The sequence below is a fragment of the Thermobia domestica genome, chromosome 12 (assembly GCF_964235325.1).
Source record: "Thermobia domestica chromosome 12, izTheDome1.hap1.1, whole genome shotgun sequence".
NCBI classification, from domain to species: domain Eukaryota; kingdom Metazoa; phylum Arthropoda; class Insecta; order Zygentoma; family Lepismatidae; genus Thermobia; species Thermobia domestica.
The window spans coordinates 60,827,589-60,845,788 of NC_137465.1; the positions used below are offsets into that span (position 1 = coordinate 60,827,589).

The following is an 18,200-nucleotide window of genomic DNA, read 5'->3' on the forward strand; positions in this document are numbered from 1 at the left end:
TTTCTAAATTTCCTGTATAGATTTTGGCGGCATACTAACGTAAAATTTCAAAATGGCTTATATCCACGCTGCAGGGTGGAGTTTTTGATCTTTCAAGTTAAAATTCTGAGGGTAGAAGCACGAGACATTCTAAATTTGCTGCATAAATTTTCTCGGCGATCCAATGTAAAATTTCAAAATGACGGCCATTTTTTTTTTTTTTTCAAAACAGCCGTGAATAAAAAATTGCTGCAAGTTGTCCCAATCTTGAAATATAAATCACATTTTAACACTTTTACCCCAAAGACATTGAAATATTTCTTTAAAAAAACAATTAAACCCGAAAAATCCATATGGGCTCAGATTTTTTTTCAAACCCTGCAAGAAACGTATAACGGCACGCAGCTCCACTTTATTGGCCTCCTTTTTCCGCGAACCAGCTTGTTTGTTTTTCAACTGAAAACACACTACTGTACATTTGGACAACGCTGACTCTCAACTGTCCCTCTTCCTTTGCCCGTTCACGCGATAACCACCGTACCGCCATCTATCGAGCCTTTAAGGAACCCGCTACAAGCCGGTATAAGCGTCGTTAGATGTATAATTTTAAGTCCTAGTTTGCTACTTTGGCACTGCTCGAGCGTGTAGAAGGGTAGCGTTTTTACAGAAATTCACTGCTCTAATACTCTAAATGTAGTTAACTCGCAGTCATAACTTTTTTATGAGATATTCCTATTTATATAAACAGCATTCTGTAAAATTTTTAGTTGTTTTCATTCAGTTCCTTTTTAAATATTGACCTGAGGAAATTGACGTTTAAAAGCTTTCGGTCATTTTGGAAAAGCTCTAGAAGAAATAGGAGTAGATTCTCAGGACTAAAACTTATACTGAAGGTAGTTATATAAGAATTCAACACAGAAATAACATAGTAGTGAGTCTCTTCTCCTTCATAAGACTAATGGTCTTCAAAATTAACGATTGATACATTTTTTCCGAGTGTTTACAGTGAAGAGTGTGACTGACTCTCTTGCATGATAGAAAAATTAAAATGATGTATACCTGAAGTTCATTTCATGCTGAACACACTGGTTTTTGAATTATTCTGATATCTTTAAAATAGCTTGGCAATTAAAGTTTCCGGAAACCATCCTTTTTTATTAAAATTTGCCCAACCGTCGTTTTAAAAATGGCTGCCAGAAAAGAAACTTTGACATATATTTTTTTTTTCAAACAGTGTTTTGTGACTATCTACCTGTAGGGAACTCATGATAAAAAATCAGGAAAAAATGTCGGGAACAGTGTCTGGGTGATTTCAAATCAATTGATCCACATATGAATATATGCGAAATATATTCCTAATTACGATGCCTCTCTTTGTTTGGAATAACTATTGATCTGCATTCTTCTAATCAGCTCAATCTTTATTTGCCAACAATAAGAGGATGCAGTAAAACAAGGAGACGTGTTATGCACGTTAATCCTCCAGTGCTCAGAAACCTTCTTTTGGAGGTAATGTCCAGTGGAGATCAATACCATTTCAGTATCACCTGGTATCAGTTTATGTCCTGTACATTGCCAGCGAAAGAAGTGCTTATTTCGGAGCGTGTAATGTGCATTTCGAGATACTTACCAAGCTCTTCATGATTTTGGTGACACATATTTCACTACACTGAGAGATAAAAGTTATAACGAATTAGTCCTCAGAAATGCTTTGGTAGAACCCAGAAGATACCAAGATTAGTTACAGCAGTGAATACTGTTCTGTTGATATCTTTGTACTTCGTTAACACATTGAGTGCCACGCCTTTTAAAAAGAAGAAAAAATCTACATATATGGATGAGTTAAATATACAGTAACTCCCATAGCATTTAATGTGCTGAAGGGCGCTGGCTATAACCACTTCATAGATAGAAAGTAGTATTGTTGTGAAGTAATTTCCTTTGAAAGATGTCCTTTTGTATAAAGCATTTGGTTACGGAAACTCATACTTTCAGATCAATGCGAGTCAACTTTGATGTGCTTTATTTGCTGAAATAATGTGCAAATGTAAGTCAAATTACAGTTTCATTCCAGGGCAGAATGTCTATCGGTCACGAAAGTCACGAAATTAGAAAACGGTCATGGAAGTCACGAAAACGTCACGAAATTTAGCTTTTGGGTCACAATTCTTTTTAACTGTACAAATTGAAACTTTTTGTTCTATAAAACGTCGAAGTTCACTACCAAAAATGTCGATCGTCGGCTTTAGACGCTACCAAATCGCAAGCAAAGTACGTTTCTATCGCATGGATGAAAATTCGACCTAATTCGCACTCAAATTCGCTTTTAAAAATATTAGGAAATTTTATGATGTGGCAAGGAAAAGGCCACGAAAAAGTCACGAAATTTCATTTTGGAATTTTAGTAGACACCCTGCAGGGTCATTCCGCGTCAGTTCATCCAGGCCATGTCACCCACCAACTCGGATTTTGGTAATATGTGGTACACTTGGTCTACAACCACCAAAACTAACTTGTGCAAAATTTCAGACCTATCGCTCAGCCCGTTTTCATGTTGTGGCCCATCAAAATGTGGACATGGTAGGCAAAAAATTCTACTCGCGACAGCCGGAAATGGTGCATCGAGGTTTAAACTAGCCGTAGTAACATGCTAATATGAATCCTTTGAGGCAATAGACCTATCCATTCTGATGCAGAATTGTCTGTAGATTTCAATCTGTGGTCAAATTTGACATAGTATCAATCTAAAGTGCACTTTTGTATTTAAAAAAAAAAAAAAATAGTAAAAAGTATGCTTGAAAAACAAGCTTTAGGTAGAAGTACAAATATGGGTATATTTCAAAAAGTACCAAATTCACGGAAGTAGTTCCTAGATATTCTGAAAGAATATGAAATTTCCTATAAATGAAGTGAAAATCGTTTTGGGCATTTGGCTTAGAGCTAAACAAGAAATAAAAATGCAGTTTTCCACAATGTACAGGTAATTGTAATATTTTCCAGCACTGAAAACACACTTATATAGGCTTACACTGAGAAAAATCTGTTCTCCGGACAGCGATATATTGTACAAATATACGGAATTCTCTTGCTTACTACGAGAGAAATCAGTATGGACCATACGTTATCCATATGCTACATACACCCTGTTCTTAAATGTTACATCATGCCGTAGCAGGATGTATCACATCTAACAGTTTTCCGTATATCACATTCATATATTTATGTTGTGAGATCCTGACCGTCTATATTGTTTCATACGAAAAATAAGTATAGATGGAACACTTATACGGAAAGTATTATAAAACATGCGTTTTCAGTTATAAGTTTGCTGTATGTTAAGCCCAAAAACTACAGGAATTACGCATGTAACGTACCCGTTTTAAGTAACGCCACCTACATTTTTTTTCTCAGTGTATACATTTCATTTTTTGGCAACAGTTTTCCATTTCTGTTCAATTAATAACTTACATTTATTACTCAGTTGGTACTGCCTACCAGTACGAGTAGATGGAGTCTCAATAACATAAAATGTGCTGTACTGGGACCCAACATGTGTCAGCTTTGCTAGGCCAATAAAAGGATGCTGCAGGCCCAGCTGGATTTATGAATTTTATATTTATAACCGCATTGTCAGCATCTTCTACTACTAGTCCGATATACCACTTATTATCATAGATACATGCTACAAAGCAATTAACTGTAATGTCCTGGCAAGCCAACTTTTCCAACTGATCATATACTGGTGCAAAGTTAAGCTCTAAATCTGCTGTTTCATCTGCACTCAATCATCATTCTGTTATAACTATTTGGCAGTGGTACAAACTTATGAAAAGCTCTTATTTCTGCTACAGTCTGAGCAATCGGGAAACAATTTGCTAACACCTTTCTTACATTGTTAATCTCAGTTTCAGGTAGTTAAAAACAATGTAATTTTTGAAAAATGATGATTGCAAAAGTCATACATTTGTTTCTGATTTGTTATCTGGTTTTGAAATGACCTGTGCAGACTTGCCTTTGTAACACAGTGTTTCATACTGTCACTGATGCCATCGCAAGGTGACTTGCTGTGGCTGATGGCAAAGAAAGATGAACAAGCAGATAAGCCAAAGTTTTGGAGATGATTGCACCGATTTAACAAGACAAGTTTTTATACTGTGCAGCACAACCATCTGTTACATATTCAACTTTTTTAATATGTGGACATTTATTCTTTAAGAATGACATGTTAAGAATGAGATTGGACTTTATACACACAAGGCACGTCATGATGTAAGACATCCGATAAAACAGATTTCTCAGTGAAACGTTTAGTTTGAATAAAATAAAGTACAACAAGGTGTAAGGTACATGGCACATGAGTCCAATGATAAATCTGTAACTCATTTTGCAATATAAAACCATAATTCTCTGCAAAGTCCATCAATATAATGGCTTCATCGTGAGAGAGATTTTGTTTACGTTCCTTTAGGTAAGTTGTCTGCCTTTTAGCAATGAAAGAATGAGGTATTAATCCTTGGAGCTTCTGAACATGATAATGAATTCTGGGATTGGTAGTGTTCTTTCTACTAACTGACTACGATCAATATTGAACCGCTCTGCAAAGCTCACTTGCTCGTCATCCCGGTACTCCTCGATTTTGTTGTGGAGAAATTCTGTTATTTTACTGCTATCCTGGGGACATTTCACACACACTCCTAACATACAATTTCTATTACTTTTATCACACACCATCGGTGAAATTGAATTATTAAGATCTTCGTTTTTTAAACTAATGGCATGCAACAATAAATCTACATTTTGATGAGCAGTATACACACACATACACTGTACCTGTTGAACCTGTCACAACACACCATTTAGGCCTTCATAAGCAGAATTTGGAAAATCCAATTTTAATGTCAGGATGTTTTTCTTTGAAAGCAACATAAAGCTCACTTAGATTGCACAATATTAGTCGTTTTTGCATGTGGAGATTTCTTTTAACACTCACAAAATTTCTTCTTTCTGAAAGTATCCGACTAAAGTCGTCACCTTGATAGAAATTTTGAACTAACGTAACCGTTTCTTCAGGTAGTCTTTTCTCCTAATCTGTGTTCTGGTACGGAGCATGTACCCTTGCTTCTACGTATTGGCATAGCCTGCCTATTGATGTATTCACTAACATTAAAAACATTAGACTTTTTTGCAGGACAATGACTCTGGAGCAATGGTGAGAATTTGAAGTTTTTCACGTCTATTTGCTATTGCTATCTTCTGCTTCATTAATAGAACTAGGCGATACAGTATAACAAACATGTGTTTCCAGGAATGATAACATTTCGAAATTAAATCAAAGATCCTGGATGGTATCGCCAATTATAACAAATCGTTTTCAGGGTATTAAAAAAAATCAAGGTCATATTAGACTTAATGTTCAGGTTGCATTAGCTTTAGCAAAAGAAAAGAAAGACACAACGATAAAGCTATTATTTATCATCAGAAGTTTCCAGATTCTTGTTTTGTGGCCAACCAAGAATAAGAGTCAACATTGTTCTTGTTCAGCTTAATTAGTGCTTTTAAGAAAAAAAAAAAAATTTAAAATTTTCATAAATTCTAATTGTATAGATTATATTTGAAATTATAGAGCTAAATTTTTATGACTATTTATTCGTGCCAATTTGTTAACAATTTACATCGTAACAGATTAAAAAAAAAAAAAAAAAAAAAAAAAATTCGTCATTAAACATTTGCCTCGATCGTGGTATCTCTATGATACTTCATTAACATCTTTATGAAATGACATTGTTATATTGCTTTAACATATCCAGATTCTTCAACATGATTCTCAAACATATTTCGTTAGTACATATAGAACCTATTATTACTCAAAGAATTAACGATCCATCCCTTCTAATTAGGCGTTCATCACTTATCATATTCCTGTCGTTCATCAAACAACATGTAAATTATTCAGCCATAGGCAATATCATCGCTACTACAACTCCATTTTTAATAATAAAAAAAAATGAGTAGCATCATGCATTACTTTACTTTAACCTATGCATTGTTCGCATAACACATTTAATATGAAAGCACTACTATTAATGAAAGTGATATATTTACAAATGTCTAGCGAGAACGAAAAAAAAAAAAAAATTCTACATATACTCGACAGGGTCCAATTACTGAAACGCCTCTTAAAGAATTATTATCATTTTAACTTTTTATCTTTGTTTACAACTAATTAAACTTAGAGGGATGGATACGCATAAGAGCAAAGCAAGTTGAGACATATTTTAATGTTATCGGTTTCGATGAGGCAAATATATATAGGCACGAACAGTTAATTACGCACTGTAACTATGGCACGTTCAAAGTAAATATCTACCTAACGGAAAATAAACAAACATAGCACGAAATAGTATTTTATAAATAGTAATGTCGAACTCCGGAGGTATGTCCAGAGCGAAGTTCTCCCGCATCGGCACAGATCTATTACTCGCACTCATCAAGATACGATATTAACATCGGAGGACATGTTATATTCAAATTTTCCTAACCTACAAAACTAAATATATGGTGCAACGCAATGAGATCATACATACGAAAGAAGACTTTAAACCACTAATGTATTAAGAGATACTATAAAAGGGCACACGACAAAATAAGAATAATAGACACGTTCGAAATACAATTTTACCGACATTACACGTATTTAATATGCACACGACAAAATATGGCAAGCACGGATGCAAAATACATTACAAATTAATATTAAAGGGACACACGACAAAAAAATATAGGAAAGCACGCTCAAATCATAATTGTTAACGGTTCTATACATAAGAAATGGAAATTTTATCTATCTAACCTACATGCATGTATTACAAATACGACTAAAAGACAAATACGACTAATATATTACAGCACTCTCAAAGAAATTTTCATCATAATGTTTACGACTGACATACATCATGAAGCAATATTGAATCAAATGAAATGAATTACGAAATACTTAAATTCTCAGACACGGAATATTCGTATGTGCGTTCATAGTAAAGGTTTCCCAACCAAAATAGTATATCTCTCAAAGAAATTTCATCATCATTAACACTTACAAATGACATTCGTCACTGAGCATTTAACATTTTAACATAAACCGTCAAGTGATCATGAGTGCGTCCAAAGTAACATTCACCCCGGCAAAACAAAATATATCACACAACAAAAACAAAAGGCACATATTCGATTTGACATCACGGACAAAATTAATTCCTCTAACCTAACCGAAATACGGACAAAATTAAATTTCCTAACCTAATCGACATAAATACTATGGATCACACATTTACAAATTACACCTAACCTAACCTACAGCAAAAATTTCACAAAATAAGGCATCATCACGAGACATAATTCAGTAACGTGTTTAACATAACCTATTTAACCTAAATATTCAAAATTTTCAAGGTACATTGCCATCGAAAGGTGCGTACAAAGTAAAGTATTACCCTAATATCAACATACACATTTTCAAATTTACGTAGAGACACACATAAGATTTAGTAATTCAATTATACATGCTTGTAGTATGAGTGGATGATGACGATTGACAAGTTTAGAGACGCGTAACGCCCTTTAACTTAGTTACCCATCCTGATTCTTAAAGATGCCATTTGTTGAACTGCTATACTGTTTATAGAAAAATAAGAAAAGATGTTACCCGGTTATCCGCAGGTTTCACAGAATAGTCCTTAGGTTGAGCTGGGTGATCAAACTCCAACTTTGCAAAGTAGATTTCATCTACTTGCTTATTTGAAAATCGAGAGATGACTCCTTCGGTACACCGGCTACACACTCCACGAACGTAGAATATCTTTCCGGTATGCCGCCGCAATCAACTTCGACAAATTACATCTCCCACTCCATTACTGCATATGTCTAGTAATGGCGGAGACGACATTCGATGGCTTGTAGCCGAAAAAGGTTTCACTAAATTTTGACTTTTGTTAGACTCCTCCGTATCTATTTCTTCCAAATAACATCTCAGGTTAATCTAAATCACGATTTTGACTAGGTTACAGGCCGAATTACACTTTTAGTTACAGAATTTCTAACTTTTTGGAGGAGCTAACAAGCCATCGTTCTTCCACACTGAAATCTATCAATTCACTGCGTCATCATACACTCGTAGCCAGGCCTCTATAAACGCGGTTTCTACTATTATCTCTTTGATTATAATTCGCATAATTTTACCATAAATACATATCAATACAAGAACCTAACCGTAAAAATCATGAATCTTTATATCTATTTTTAATATCTAACTTACCGAAAATCCTATGCGATAAATTATAAAGAGGAGGTTACTTCCTCCAAGCAATTGTTTAGCTTTCGTCATGGCGACGGAAGAATTATTATCACTGTCAAGTCGCCATGTTTGAATTGTCAGCTTCACGTAGAGCGATTCGAACGCCCTCTTGTGGCAATAGCTAAAGGGATCGCCATATCAGCAGTAATATAGTGTAACAAGTGAACGTCTAGATGACTCACAAATGAATAAAATCTAATAACACAGCTATTTTAAATTATTCGGTAAGTTTTTAAGCTAAAAAAATTCAGTAATATTCAGTTTTATTTATATTAATTGTTCCAAAACATTATATAAACTGTGAAGAAACGGTTACATGGTTTGAAGTGAAATAATAATACTCAAAGTTTTAATTTAACTTTCCGGATGAGTTTACGTGCGTACTTCATATCAGGATCAGGATTGAGTACATGTATTCTTTTGTGCCATTCCTTATACTAACAATATAAAACGAATTAACATTAAATTAGTGTAAACTTACACGTAACAAAACTGGGCACAGTAATATTATGCGGGAACCAACTTCGACTTTAACCGGTACACATAACAATACGGATCCAATGTAAACAAACCGGTAATCGGTCTGTTACAACAGGTGTGTTGCTTTTTCTTTTACTTCATTTGTACTGGTACTTAAATCCGAATCACTGGTGTCAGACAACAAGTGTTCTGTATCATCAGACAACAAATGTTGTGTATCGTCAGACAAGTGTTTATTTTGCCATTTTTGAATGTAGTACATTACATGGTCAAATACCCGACACGATTTTCACTTCATTTTATAGTAAATTTCATACTCTTTCAGAATATCTAGGAATTATTTCCGTGAATTTGGTACTTTTTGAAATAGAGCTATTTTTGTGCTCCTAGCCGAGGCTGTTTTTCAAGCATACTTTTTACTAGTTTCTTTTGTACAAAAGTGCTCTTTAGGTTGATGTTATGCCAAATCTAACCACAGATTTGAAATCTACAGATAATTCTGCATCAGAATGGATATTTATATTCCCTCAAAGGATTCATATCAGCATGTTACTAGGGCAAGTTTAAACTTCGATGCACCATTTCCGGCTGTCGCGAATAGAATTTTTTGCCTACCATGTCCAAATTTTGATGGACTATAACGGGAACGGGTTAAGCGAGAGGTCTGAAATTTCGCACAAGTTAGTTTTAGTGATTGTAGACCAAGCGTACCAAATATCGTTAAAATCCGAGTCGGTAGGTGACATTTCAGTTTTTCGCTGGATGAACTGACGTGGAATGACCCTCCATTAATATTTTTAAATAGTATTTTAAACTTTTTTGATGCGTTTACACAAATAAGAGACTACTTAACTTATAGCAAAATAGTAGTAATTTATTCCGTGCAGATATTTCCAATTACAGTGAAAACTGTATTTGGAATACAGTGAAAACTGTTGGCCACCACCAGTTCCATTGAAAAGTGTCCAATTAACAGAAGCAAAAATTATTTATAGATTTTAACATTCGCATTTCTAATGCAGTTACTAACTATAAAGCTCACTCACCGGAAAGTGGGACTGAGAATTGAGCGTCGTTAATTTAAGAGGTAGAAGTTTCAAATTTTCACAGAAGATGGCAGTGAGTATTAGGAAATAATTGGTATTCAGTTCGCCCAGTCAGTGTGTGTGTGTATGACCGAGACAAGAGCGTGATAACTGTTAGTGATGGTGGAATATATTCCTTGAAACAAGCACAACGTGCAGTAATTCAATTTTTATCGGTGGAAGGTGCTGTGGTACCGAAATTTCCCGTCGAACGAACGATATGTATAGAAATGGGTGTTTGTCACGCACTACTGTCTTTCGATAGTGTAATGAATCAAGGACATTCGTGGCTCAGGAATAATTATTCATAGACAGAAAATATGGGCGCTTAGATTTATGGATGATTTCGCGCTGTTGTCAGATAGTGAGAAGAAAAGTAGAGGCACGTCTAAATGGAATGTAACAAGTGCTTAGCAGCAAATTCATTTTCACCAGGATCAGAAGTTCAAAACGTTAGCTATGAGATGCTCAAGAGAAGAAACAACAAGAGGTCGCCTGGTGAAAGAGGTGCAGGAACTCTGTTATTTAAGAAGTAGATTAAGCTGTAACCAAGGTGCAAAGTCTAGCTCAGGCGAATGAGACATTCAAAGAAAATCAAAAGCTTCTAACCGGGAACAACGACGTAAAACTCAAGGATAATGACAGGATATGTATAGCATTATATGGGTGTGGGATAAACTCTAAAAGGGGAAAACCGAGCATGGAAGCCTTCGGAATGTGGTGCGATAAAAGGATGTTGAAAATTTGGTGGGTGAATAAGGTATGAAGGGAAAGAATATTGGAAATGGAAGGAGAAAAGAGGAGTACACAAAAACTATTTCGAAAAAGACGAGATAAAATGATGGACGCATTCTGAGATATGAGGGAATCATCCTATTAGTTATGGAGGGAATGGTAGAAGGTAAATTATATAGAAGTAGTCCGCGAATACGGACCAAATAATATAAGATGTAGGGAAGAAAAAGGTACATGTAAATAAGAAGTCTGCCTCAGGATAGAGAAGAGTGGAAAGCTGTGTCAAACCAATCGAAAAATACCTGACGTGAAAGAGACCTAAGAGATACTAGTTAAATATACAATAGTCTTAAAAGTGTTACCGATATGCTTCCTAAAGAAATCATAACTAAAACTCTTGTGTTTGAACTTTTTCTGCACTCCTAAAGCATCAATGTGTATTTTTCAATCTTGTTACGAGGAAGACACTCAGAGCTCGACACGAAATTATGCCTGTCCGACTAAAGCTTGAAGTCTGGTTACGGTCCTGCATTAAGTAATCTTTCAAGGTTGGTTGTAACCAATGTGTGTGTGTGAAAATTTCTGTATTCATATTAGGAGCTAGGCTGATACGTTCTCTTGTTCATTGTTGCAGCTTTTAACGTCCTAACATCGCGATAGGTAGATAAAACCGATCCTGTTGTAGATAAAACCGAACATTATTCCCAAATAGAACACGTAGGCTGGGAATAATAGCTACCTGTAGAAGGTTCAAATAAATGACATCAATAAGAGAGATTAAAAATCTTTCAGAGTTTGCAATATTGGAATTTAATTTTTTCATTTTATGTGTTGCAGGATACGATGAAAGTTGTCTTCTGATATACCTGCTACACAAAACGCTTGACATTGTCGGCGAACAGCAGAACATTTAGACCATTGTTTCTTCCTCCGTGGACGCATCGATATATTTGTACCCTCCAGAATATTACTCCTATCGGGCATAGCTTTATATACTTCGAAATACATATCTCTATACGAGTGGTTGTGGGATTTGAATATTTGTCGAAGTGCTGTTTACGCCGTCTTTGCACGTCGGCTGCATTTTGAAACTTCCAAACGATTTCAGAATGAATTTCTTTTTCACAAACGTTGGTCTGCTTTGGATCATTGTTTCACTTGAGATTATTATTATTTTAAATGTTCTGTATTCGTACAAATAATATATGCATTATTTATTATTATTTAAAGCGTTTTGTATTATAAATAATATGTGCATTATTTTGTGAAATCCTGTATGCTCTTTAATTGGTTATATACTTAAATAATACCAAAAGTTTTGTTCGAAATGTCTATCGTAGAATATGGCAGTAACAAATCAGATTGACTCGCAATACATAAAAATGTTCGTGTGTAAACATTAAGTATAAGAAAGGCACAACAAATACAAACAAAATCTAAAAATTAGGAAAGTGATATACATTTTAAAACATGTTAAGAAAATCGTTTTGGATTATTGCCTTGTATTTCATTGTTCCACTTTTTATTATGTTGTTGCGCTGTATTTCATTATCTATTGGCTTTTTTTCTTAGATTCTTGAAGCAGTTACGTAGAAACAGAGAAGAGGAAGAGAAGTTAATGGCTAATGTAGAAGGATGGGAAGTTGGTACCTTATACGGAGAACCACTATACAAGACTCTGCCTCCAGATACTTTAATTGACAGCAATATTCTTTCCTATTATGCCCACTCATCCTATAACCAGGCTGCACGTAGGATCAACATTGTCCATTGGACGTAATCCTTTGCGTGTAGAGAAGTTGAATGTGTGTATGCTCAGATGGTGAAACTGTAGGATAATAATAATGGATATTTTCTGAGCTGAGTAACATGGCGTAATTTAATATAACATAGATTAGGCGTGTTATTATGTGTAAATAATTTCTTTTCCTGTTACTGTTTACTAGACTCCAAATAAAAGTTGAGAATTGTTATTGTGTGTTTTCTTTGCATCATATATGAGGATTGTGCAAAGAATTTGTAATCCTACCCATTTTCCTGGTCGGACCTAAATGCAAGTGACTTACTCTTTTGTGACATGTAAGAGCAGGTGTAGTGTTTCACAACATGTATATTCGTAGTGCATATTCATCGTGGTAGTTCACAAAGCTTGCTTTATGTAGTAAAACAGGTAGCGTTCCAACATTTAGTCTGGCTATAGATATTTGGGCAATACGCAACTTAGTTTATGTTTAGACTTGTAAAATGAAGATGAGTCGCATGGTAAACAGTTTTGTTTAACCTTTTGGTATGCACAACAACCTACTAGCTGGCAAAGCCGACATGATTAGTTTTTGCAGAGTCGTTTTCTAGGTGCTTTGAATCATTATTGCTGTTTATTATTATTGTCTAAAAGTTTTGCCAAGGGATTACATTACAGGTTGAGCATTTTGGAATTTTAGCTGAGAAAATAATAGTTTACACACTGAAGTTTATCTGCAACAAGCTATGACTCACGCATATTGGAGCAATCCAAATGAAATCGACCCATGATGGTTACTGACAAAATTTAGTTTTTCATTAATTTTTTACGTAAGTTTGTACTATATTCAGAGAGTTGGAAACGAGTATTCATTTATTTTATAGCCGCGCAGGTTTTGTCGTAGCGGCCATTTTGTATAGACGCCTGAGCGTATTTTGCACTTTTCAGAGGATTCCGTTTTACGCTGTAACTTTTTAGGTTTTAAAGATAATGAGCTCAAACCAAAACCATATGAAAGATAATGGAATGGACAACATTCTGTATTCTGTGCACATTGAGACGTACTTTAGAACGTCGAAAGAAAAAGGTCTAAATATTGAGGTTGAAAAGCTAGAAATGGCCATTTTGGAATGTACATTTTGAAAAGAAATAAATGACACTCACCTTCATTTTTTTTTCTGCATAGAGACTAGATAATAGAAAACGTCTCAAAGAAGTTTCAGATCTGAGAACCATATACTTGATTTTTTGGAAATTTTTAAACATCGCGAATTTTCGAAAATCGTGTATTTTTACCATCAAATATTTCAGGAAGGACACAAGTTAAAAATCACAAATTTGCACAAAACAGACGATAGTTATGCAGCAACAAGTGGGTAAAATTGCGTCACTGAGACTTGAATAGTTTCTGAGTTATAAGTTTTTTCCTTCAATAGGACTTAATGTCATGAAGCGCCATGAGGCGTGAATATAAACTTTCTAGCAAAAGTCATAATAACACAGCAGTAATGTTAAATGGGTAAACTGCATAATTTATGAACCATATCTTGTACAAAAAACGAAACGCGTCTGTTATTTCTTTTCTGCCTATAGTACTCCTGTTAAGACAGCAGTAAGGTAAACAGTTGACCAATTTGTGTCCAGAGTTTGGCACTGATATTGAAAGTACGATCTGTAGGAATTGTGAACTCTGTGGTTGTGAGTTTCTAGAGAACCTTAGTGTTTGGCACCCACACTTAGTCATTCGTAAATAGTTTAAAAGAGGTTCTTGTGCCATAGGGGTGGAAAAATGAACAAAAAGATCGTTATTTTCCTGACTGATGTCTTTAGTTTTCCCAATCCACCATTTCTCGGCGTAAATACAGGCTACAGTATCATTAGGTGCAAATGACAACATGCTATATTCTGGAAGTACTGAAGTACTGCAATCAGTAAATTCGTCTGATTGTGAGTATTCATAACATCTTATTTGTGGTTGTGTCAGAGATACAATTCTATGATATGATCTGGTATTGAAGTAGCAAATCTCGGATTTCTTGCTGTTTTATTGCACTTCTGATGAAACATCGATAAACTGTATACTTGAGATACTATCAACACAAAACCTGTACATCTGTTCATCTGTTAAAATCGCGAGTTTCACATCATTGCAACTACTTATAACTCAGAAACTACTCAAGTCTTAGTTAAGCAAATTTATTCACTTGTTACTGCACAAGTATCGTCTATTTTGTGCAAATTTAGGGTTTTTCACTTGTGTGCTTCCTGAGATATTTGATGTTGAAAATACTGGATTTTCGAAAATTGCAATATTTAAAAATTTCAAAAAAAAAGTATATGGTATTTATGGTACTCAGATCTGAAACTTGTTTGGACGTTGCCTATTATCTATTCTCTATGTTGATTTTAAAAAAAAATTGTCTGTGAGTGTCATTTATTTCTTTTCAAAATGTACTACCATGAGCAAAATAAATGACGCGTCTCTTTATTTTGAAGTTTTTTGAAAATATCTCCGTTTTCTTTATATGTTCGAAATTTCGGAAGGTTTCCCCAGCAGGACAGGTTAATAACAAACCCGTTTTTAATATTTGTGTTAGATATTAGCTTAAAATAAAGAAATTAGAAGCAAAAAACATTAAATCGACAGAAATCTCGAGAATTACCAACTCTGCTAAAGTGGGAAATTTTCAAGAACGCGAGGGAATTCTGCAGTTCAACACGAAGCAGCGACATCTATGTCATTGAGAGAAGCGTGGATTAGATCTACAAACGAAAATTTTAACGAAATATTTCTAGTATGTCTTATTATATGCATTATCAGCAAACTCAAATATATGAATCTATGCTAAGTATTAACGTATAGATAGTGCAAATAATGGAAATTACCTATGGAAAAAGACGAATTGTTAGCCCAATCGTAATGAAAAATCGTCTTTACTGTAGAACAGGTTCAGCTTACGTAAGAGAGCAAATAGCTCACTTAGATAAAGCAACGAGTTTGTATACCGAAGGTAGACGGTTCGAATCCCGTGGAAGTACTGTTGTCATTTTTATCACTAAGGTTATTTTATTTATTTTTTACTTGGGAAAGAATCAAATTGTAACATATGTGTAAAACTCATGACGATACCAAAAAAAAAAAAAAAAAAAAAAAAGAGAGAGAGAGAGAAAATATCGTCGCATTTGCATTAGTGTCTCTAATTTTTGTTTGCAAACAGATTCGTAATTATTTCCCCTGTGCTCACTGATGCATAACGAATGTTTTCCAGTAAATGTTAATTCTAATTTGGAGAATTTTATAGTTTCACAATGTTTCTCACTACATAGTCTTCTATCTACGTGTTTGGATATTTTGATAACAGATTTCCCTATTAAATGTTTAATTTTCTCTATAAATATTTGTCTTAAATTGAAATTGTTTTGAATTTACTACATAAGCAAAGTTGCCCGAAGGAGGAGAGCTCAAGTAATAGATACTCTACGTAAAAGCAACCTATTGTAGAATGATGATGCTTCTTACCTTCAGCACATAATCTTAACGTTAGAGAGTCAGAGAGAGAAAAATCCTGGTTTTTCCTCCTCTATGACCACCCATCTTAAACCTCTACATATCATTGTCCGTCTCACATAATTTCGGCTCTCCAAAGACATTCATATTTATTATTATTATTATTATTATTATTATTATTATTATTATTATTATTATTATTATTATTATTATTATTATTATTTAACACTCTTTATTCTACATGCCATCTCTTAATTTTTCGATACAGCCCCCTTAGTACTATGAAACTCTCTTCTTCCATAGTGAAATGGAAAAAGATCATATAATTGCCACTACTTTACAAGAATATAAACCAAAAACGTCAGTAGAAAGCACATTATAAAATTTACTTTTTGAGGCTCGTTTTGGTGCACCTCTTTCTCTGGCGCCCCGGGCAGTCGCCCGGCCCTTAGTCCGCCCTTGAAAGTACGGACGCATAACTAAGGACTGCGGAGGAGAGGTTAACCTTCATGTTATGCCACTGGTTTGACGTGTTTGAAATGTTCAGTAAGTGATCAGTTGGTGAAATAATTTCGACGGTTACTGATGTTTAAAGTTTAGCTAAGACAAAGCTACCTAATCAAATACATTTGATATCGCGATGTCACAATTTGATTTTTCCTCACATAAAAAAGATAAAAACAATAGTAATAAAAACCCTTACTCGTACTGGGCTCCTAACTAACTAACAACCTAATTCTTACAGACTAGTTGCTCTGACCAACTGAGTTTCGATTTCTTACGCGAAAGAAGTCTGTTATATTAAGAGGCATGCTTTTCATTATCAAAACTGTTCGAAGTAATACGAACATGGCTTAAGAACAGAGACGGAACTGAATTACCACTCGATTGACCTTGAGGGCAAATCACCAAAGCGTAGCTATAAACGTAAGTTCATCATGCATTTCTCTGGAGTTGTGTTCAGTATTCCTATCTGCCAGTCATGCTTGTTCGTAGGAGTAATATGTTACAAACCTAACCTTTCCATAGAGCACAATGACAGAGAATCAAAATTAATGAATTCTTGCCCTTGTGAACTTGGGATACCACGATGTGCAATAAAACTGTTGCGTCTTCTGAAGTGATATTTTATCGAAAATAACTCGTTTTCCTTTATATATCCGAAGTTTTTGAGGGTTTCAAAATGAGGAAACGTTACTGACAAACAAGGACGCATTTAGGGGTGGGTCCAGGTGGTCCGGACTCCCCTCTGAAATCCGAACTTCTCTGTAAATTTAGCCTAAATTTAAGGATTATCTTTGAAATTTTATTATAATTTATCCTAATATTGAAGTCGGACTTCTCCCGAAATAAATTACTGCATACGTGCCTGCTGACAATTTTCAATATATTCCTTAAATAAGTAAAATAACTAAATTAGGAGCAAAAAGCTTCAACACGGGCTAACTTTTGTCCACTGCCAATATTGTTAGAAGGGATATTAATAGCAAAAACTGCTAGGCAATGCTGAACCTTGGAACTTCACTCCGAACAGCAAGCTTATTATTGAGAACTACATATGAAACATTTTATCAAAACTTATCTAGCTTTTACCTGGCATGAAATTATTATATACACCAAAATTCACTCTCCTAAAATGTGTATCTAAACATTGCTCTAGGTATCTACGAAGCAATGAAAATTATTTATCGAAATATGTGAGCAGGGAATTCTAACAGCCATCCATTTTATTTAAATCGTAGTAAACACTGTAACCGGGCGTTAACGTGAAGACAAAGCTTGGTCCATTGGTAAAGTGTTGGAAGAATATAAACTCAATGTTCGTAGGTTCGAATCTATCCACTCACCATAACATTTTGTTCTTATGTGTAACGATGAAATAAGAAAGAAAAAATGTATAACCGTTAAGACAAAACTTCAACCAAGTCTGAAGAGAACAATACTAAAATAGTAATACAATGACGTCAACCAAAAATTATTTCATGTAGCGTTTGAACGAAATTACAGCTGTTAACAATTGCAGAAATAAAAACAGGCTGTAATGCAGTCTAGACTTCTGAATGCATTTACTTCCTGAAAACTTCCGTCTTGTCATTGGTATGCCGTTAATCATTGTAAAACCTTTCAATTGGAAGTGAAATGACACAAACTAAAACAGTTTTAAATCAATAAATGTCTATGTGTAAAAGTAGGTGTCTTTTATCTGTAGTTCTGAGTTCCTTTTACTTTGAAGTGACAAATGAGAGAAGAAAGTATGGTGTTCGAAAAAAAATCAAATTTGAGATTTCAACGAATTTACACGTATTATAGCCCCTAACACCG

General features: G+C 34.6%; 1 protein-coding gene across 1 annotated transcript in view; it reads left to right on the forward strand.

The window, feature by feature from the left end:
* Positions 1–12,602, forward strand: part of ND-B16.6 (NADH dehydrogenase (ubiquinone) B16.6 subunit) — a 31,633-nt gene extending 19,031 nt beyond the window's left edge. Inside the window, exon 3 of the mRNA XM_081733742.1 lies at positions 12,202–12,602. Coding sequence (XP_081589868.1) covers positions 12,202–12,409 — 208 coding nt within the window. The 3' untranslated portion in view covers positions 12,410–12,602. The remainder of the gene's footprint in view (positions 1–12,201) is intronic.
* Positions 12,603–18,200: the final 5,598 nt, after the last annotated feature.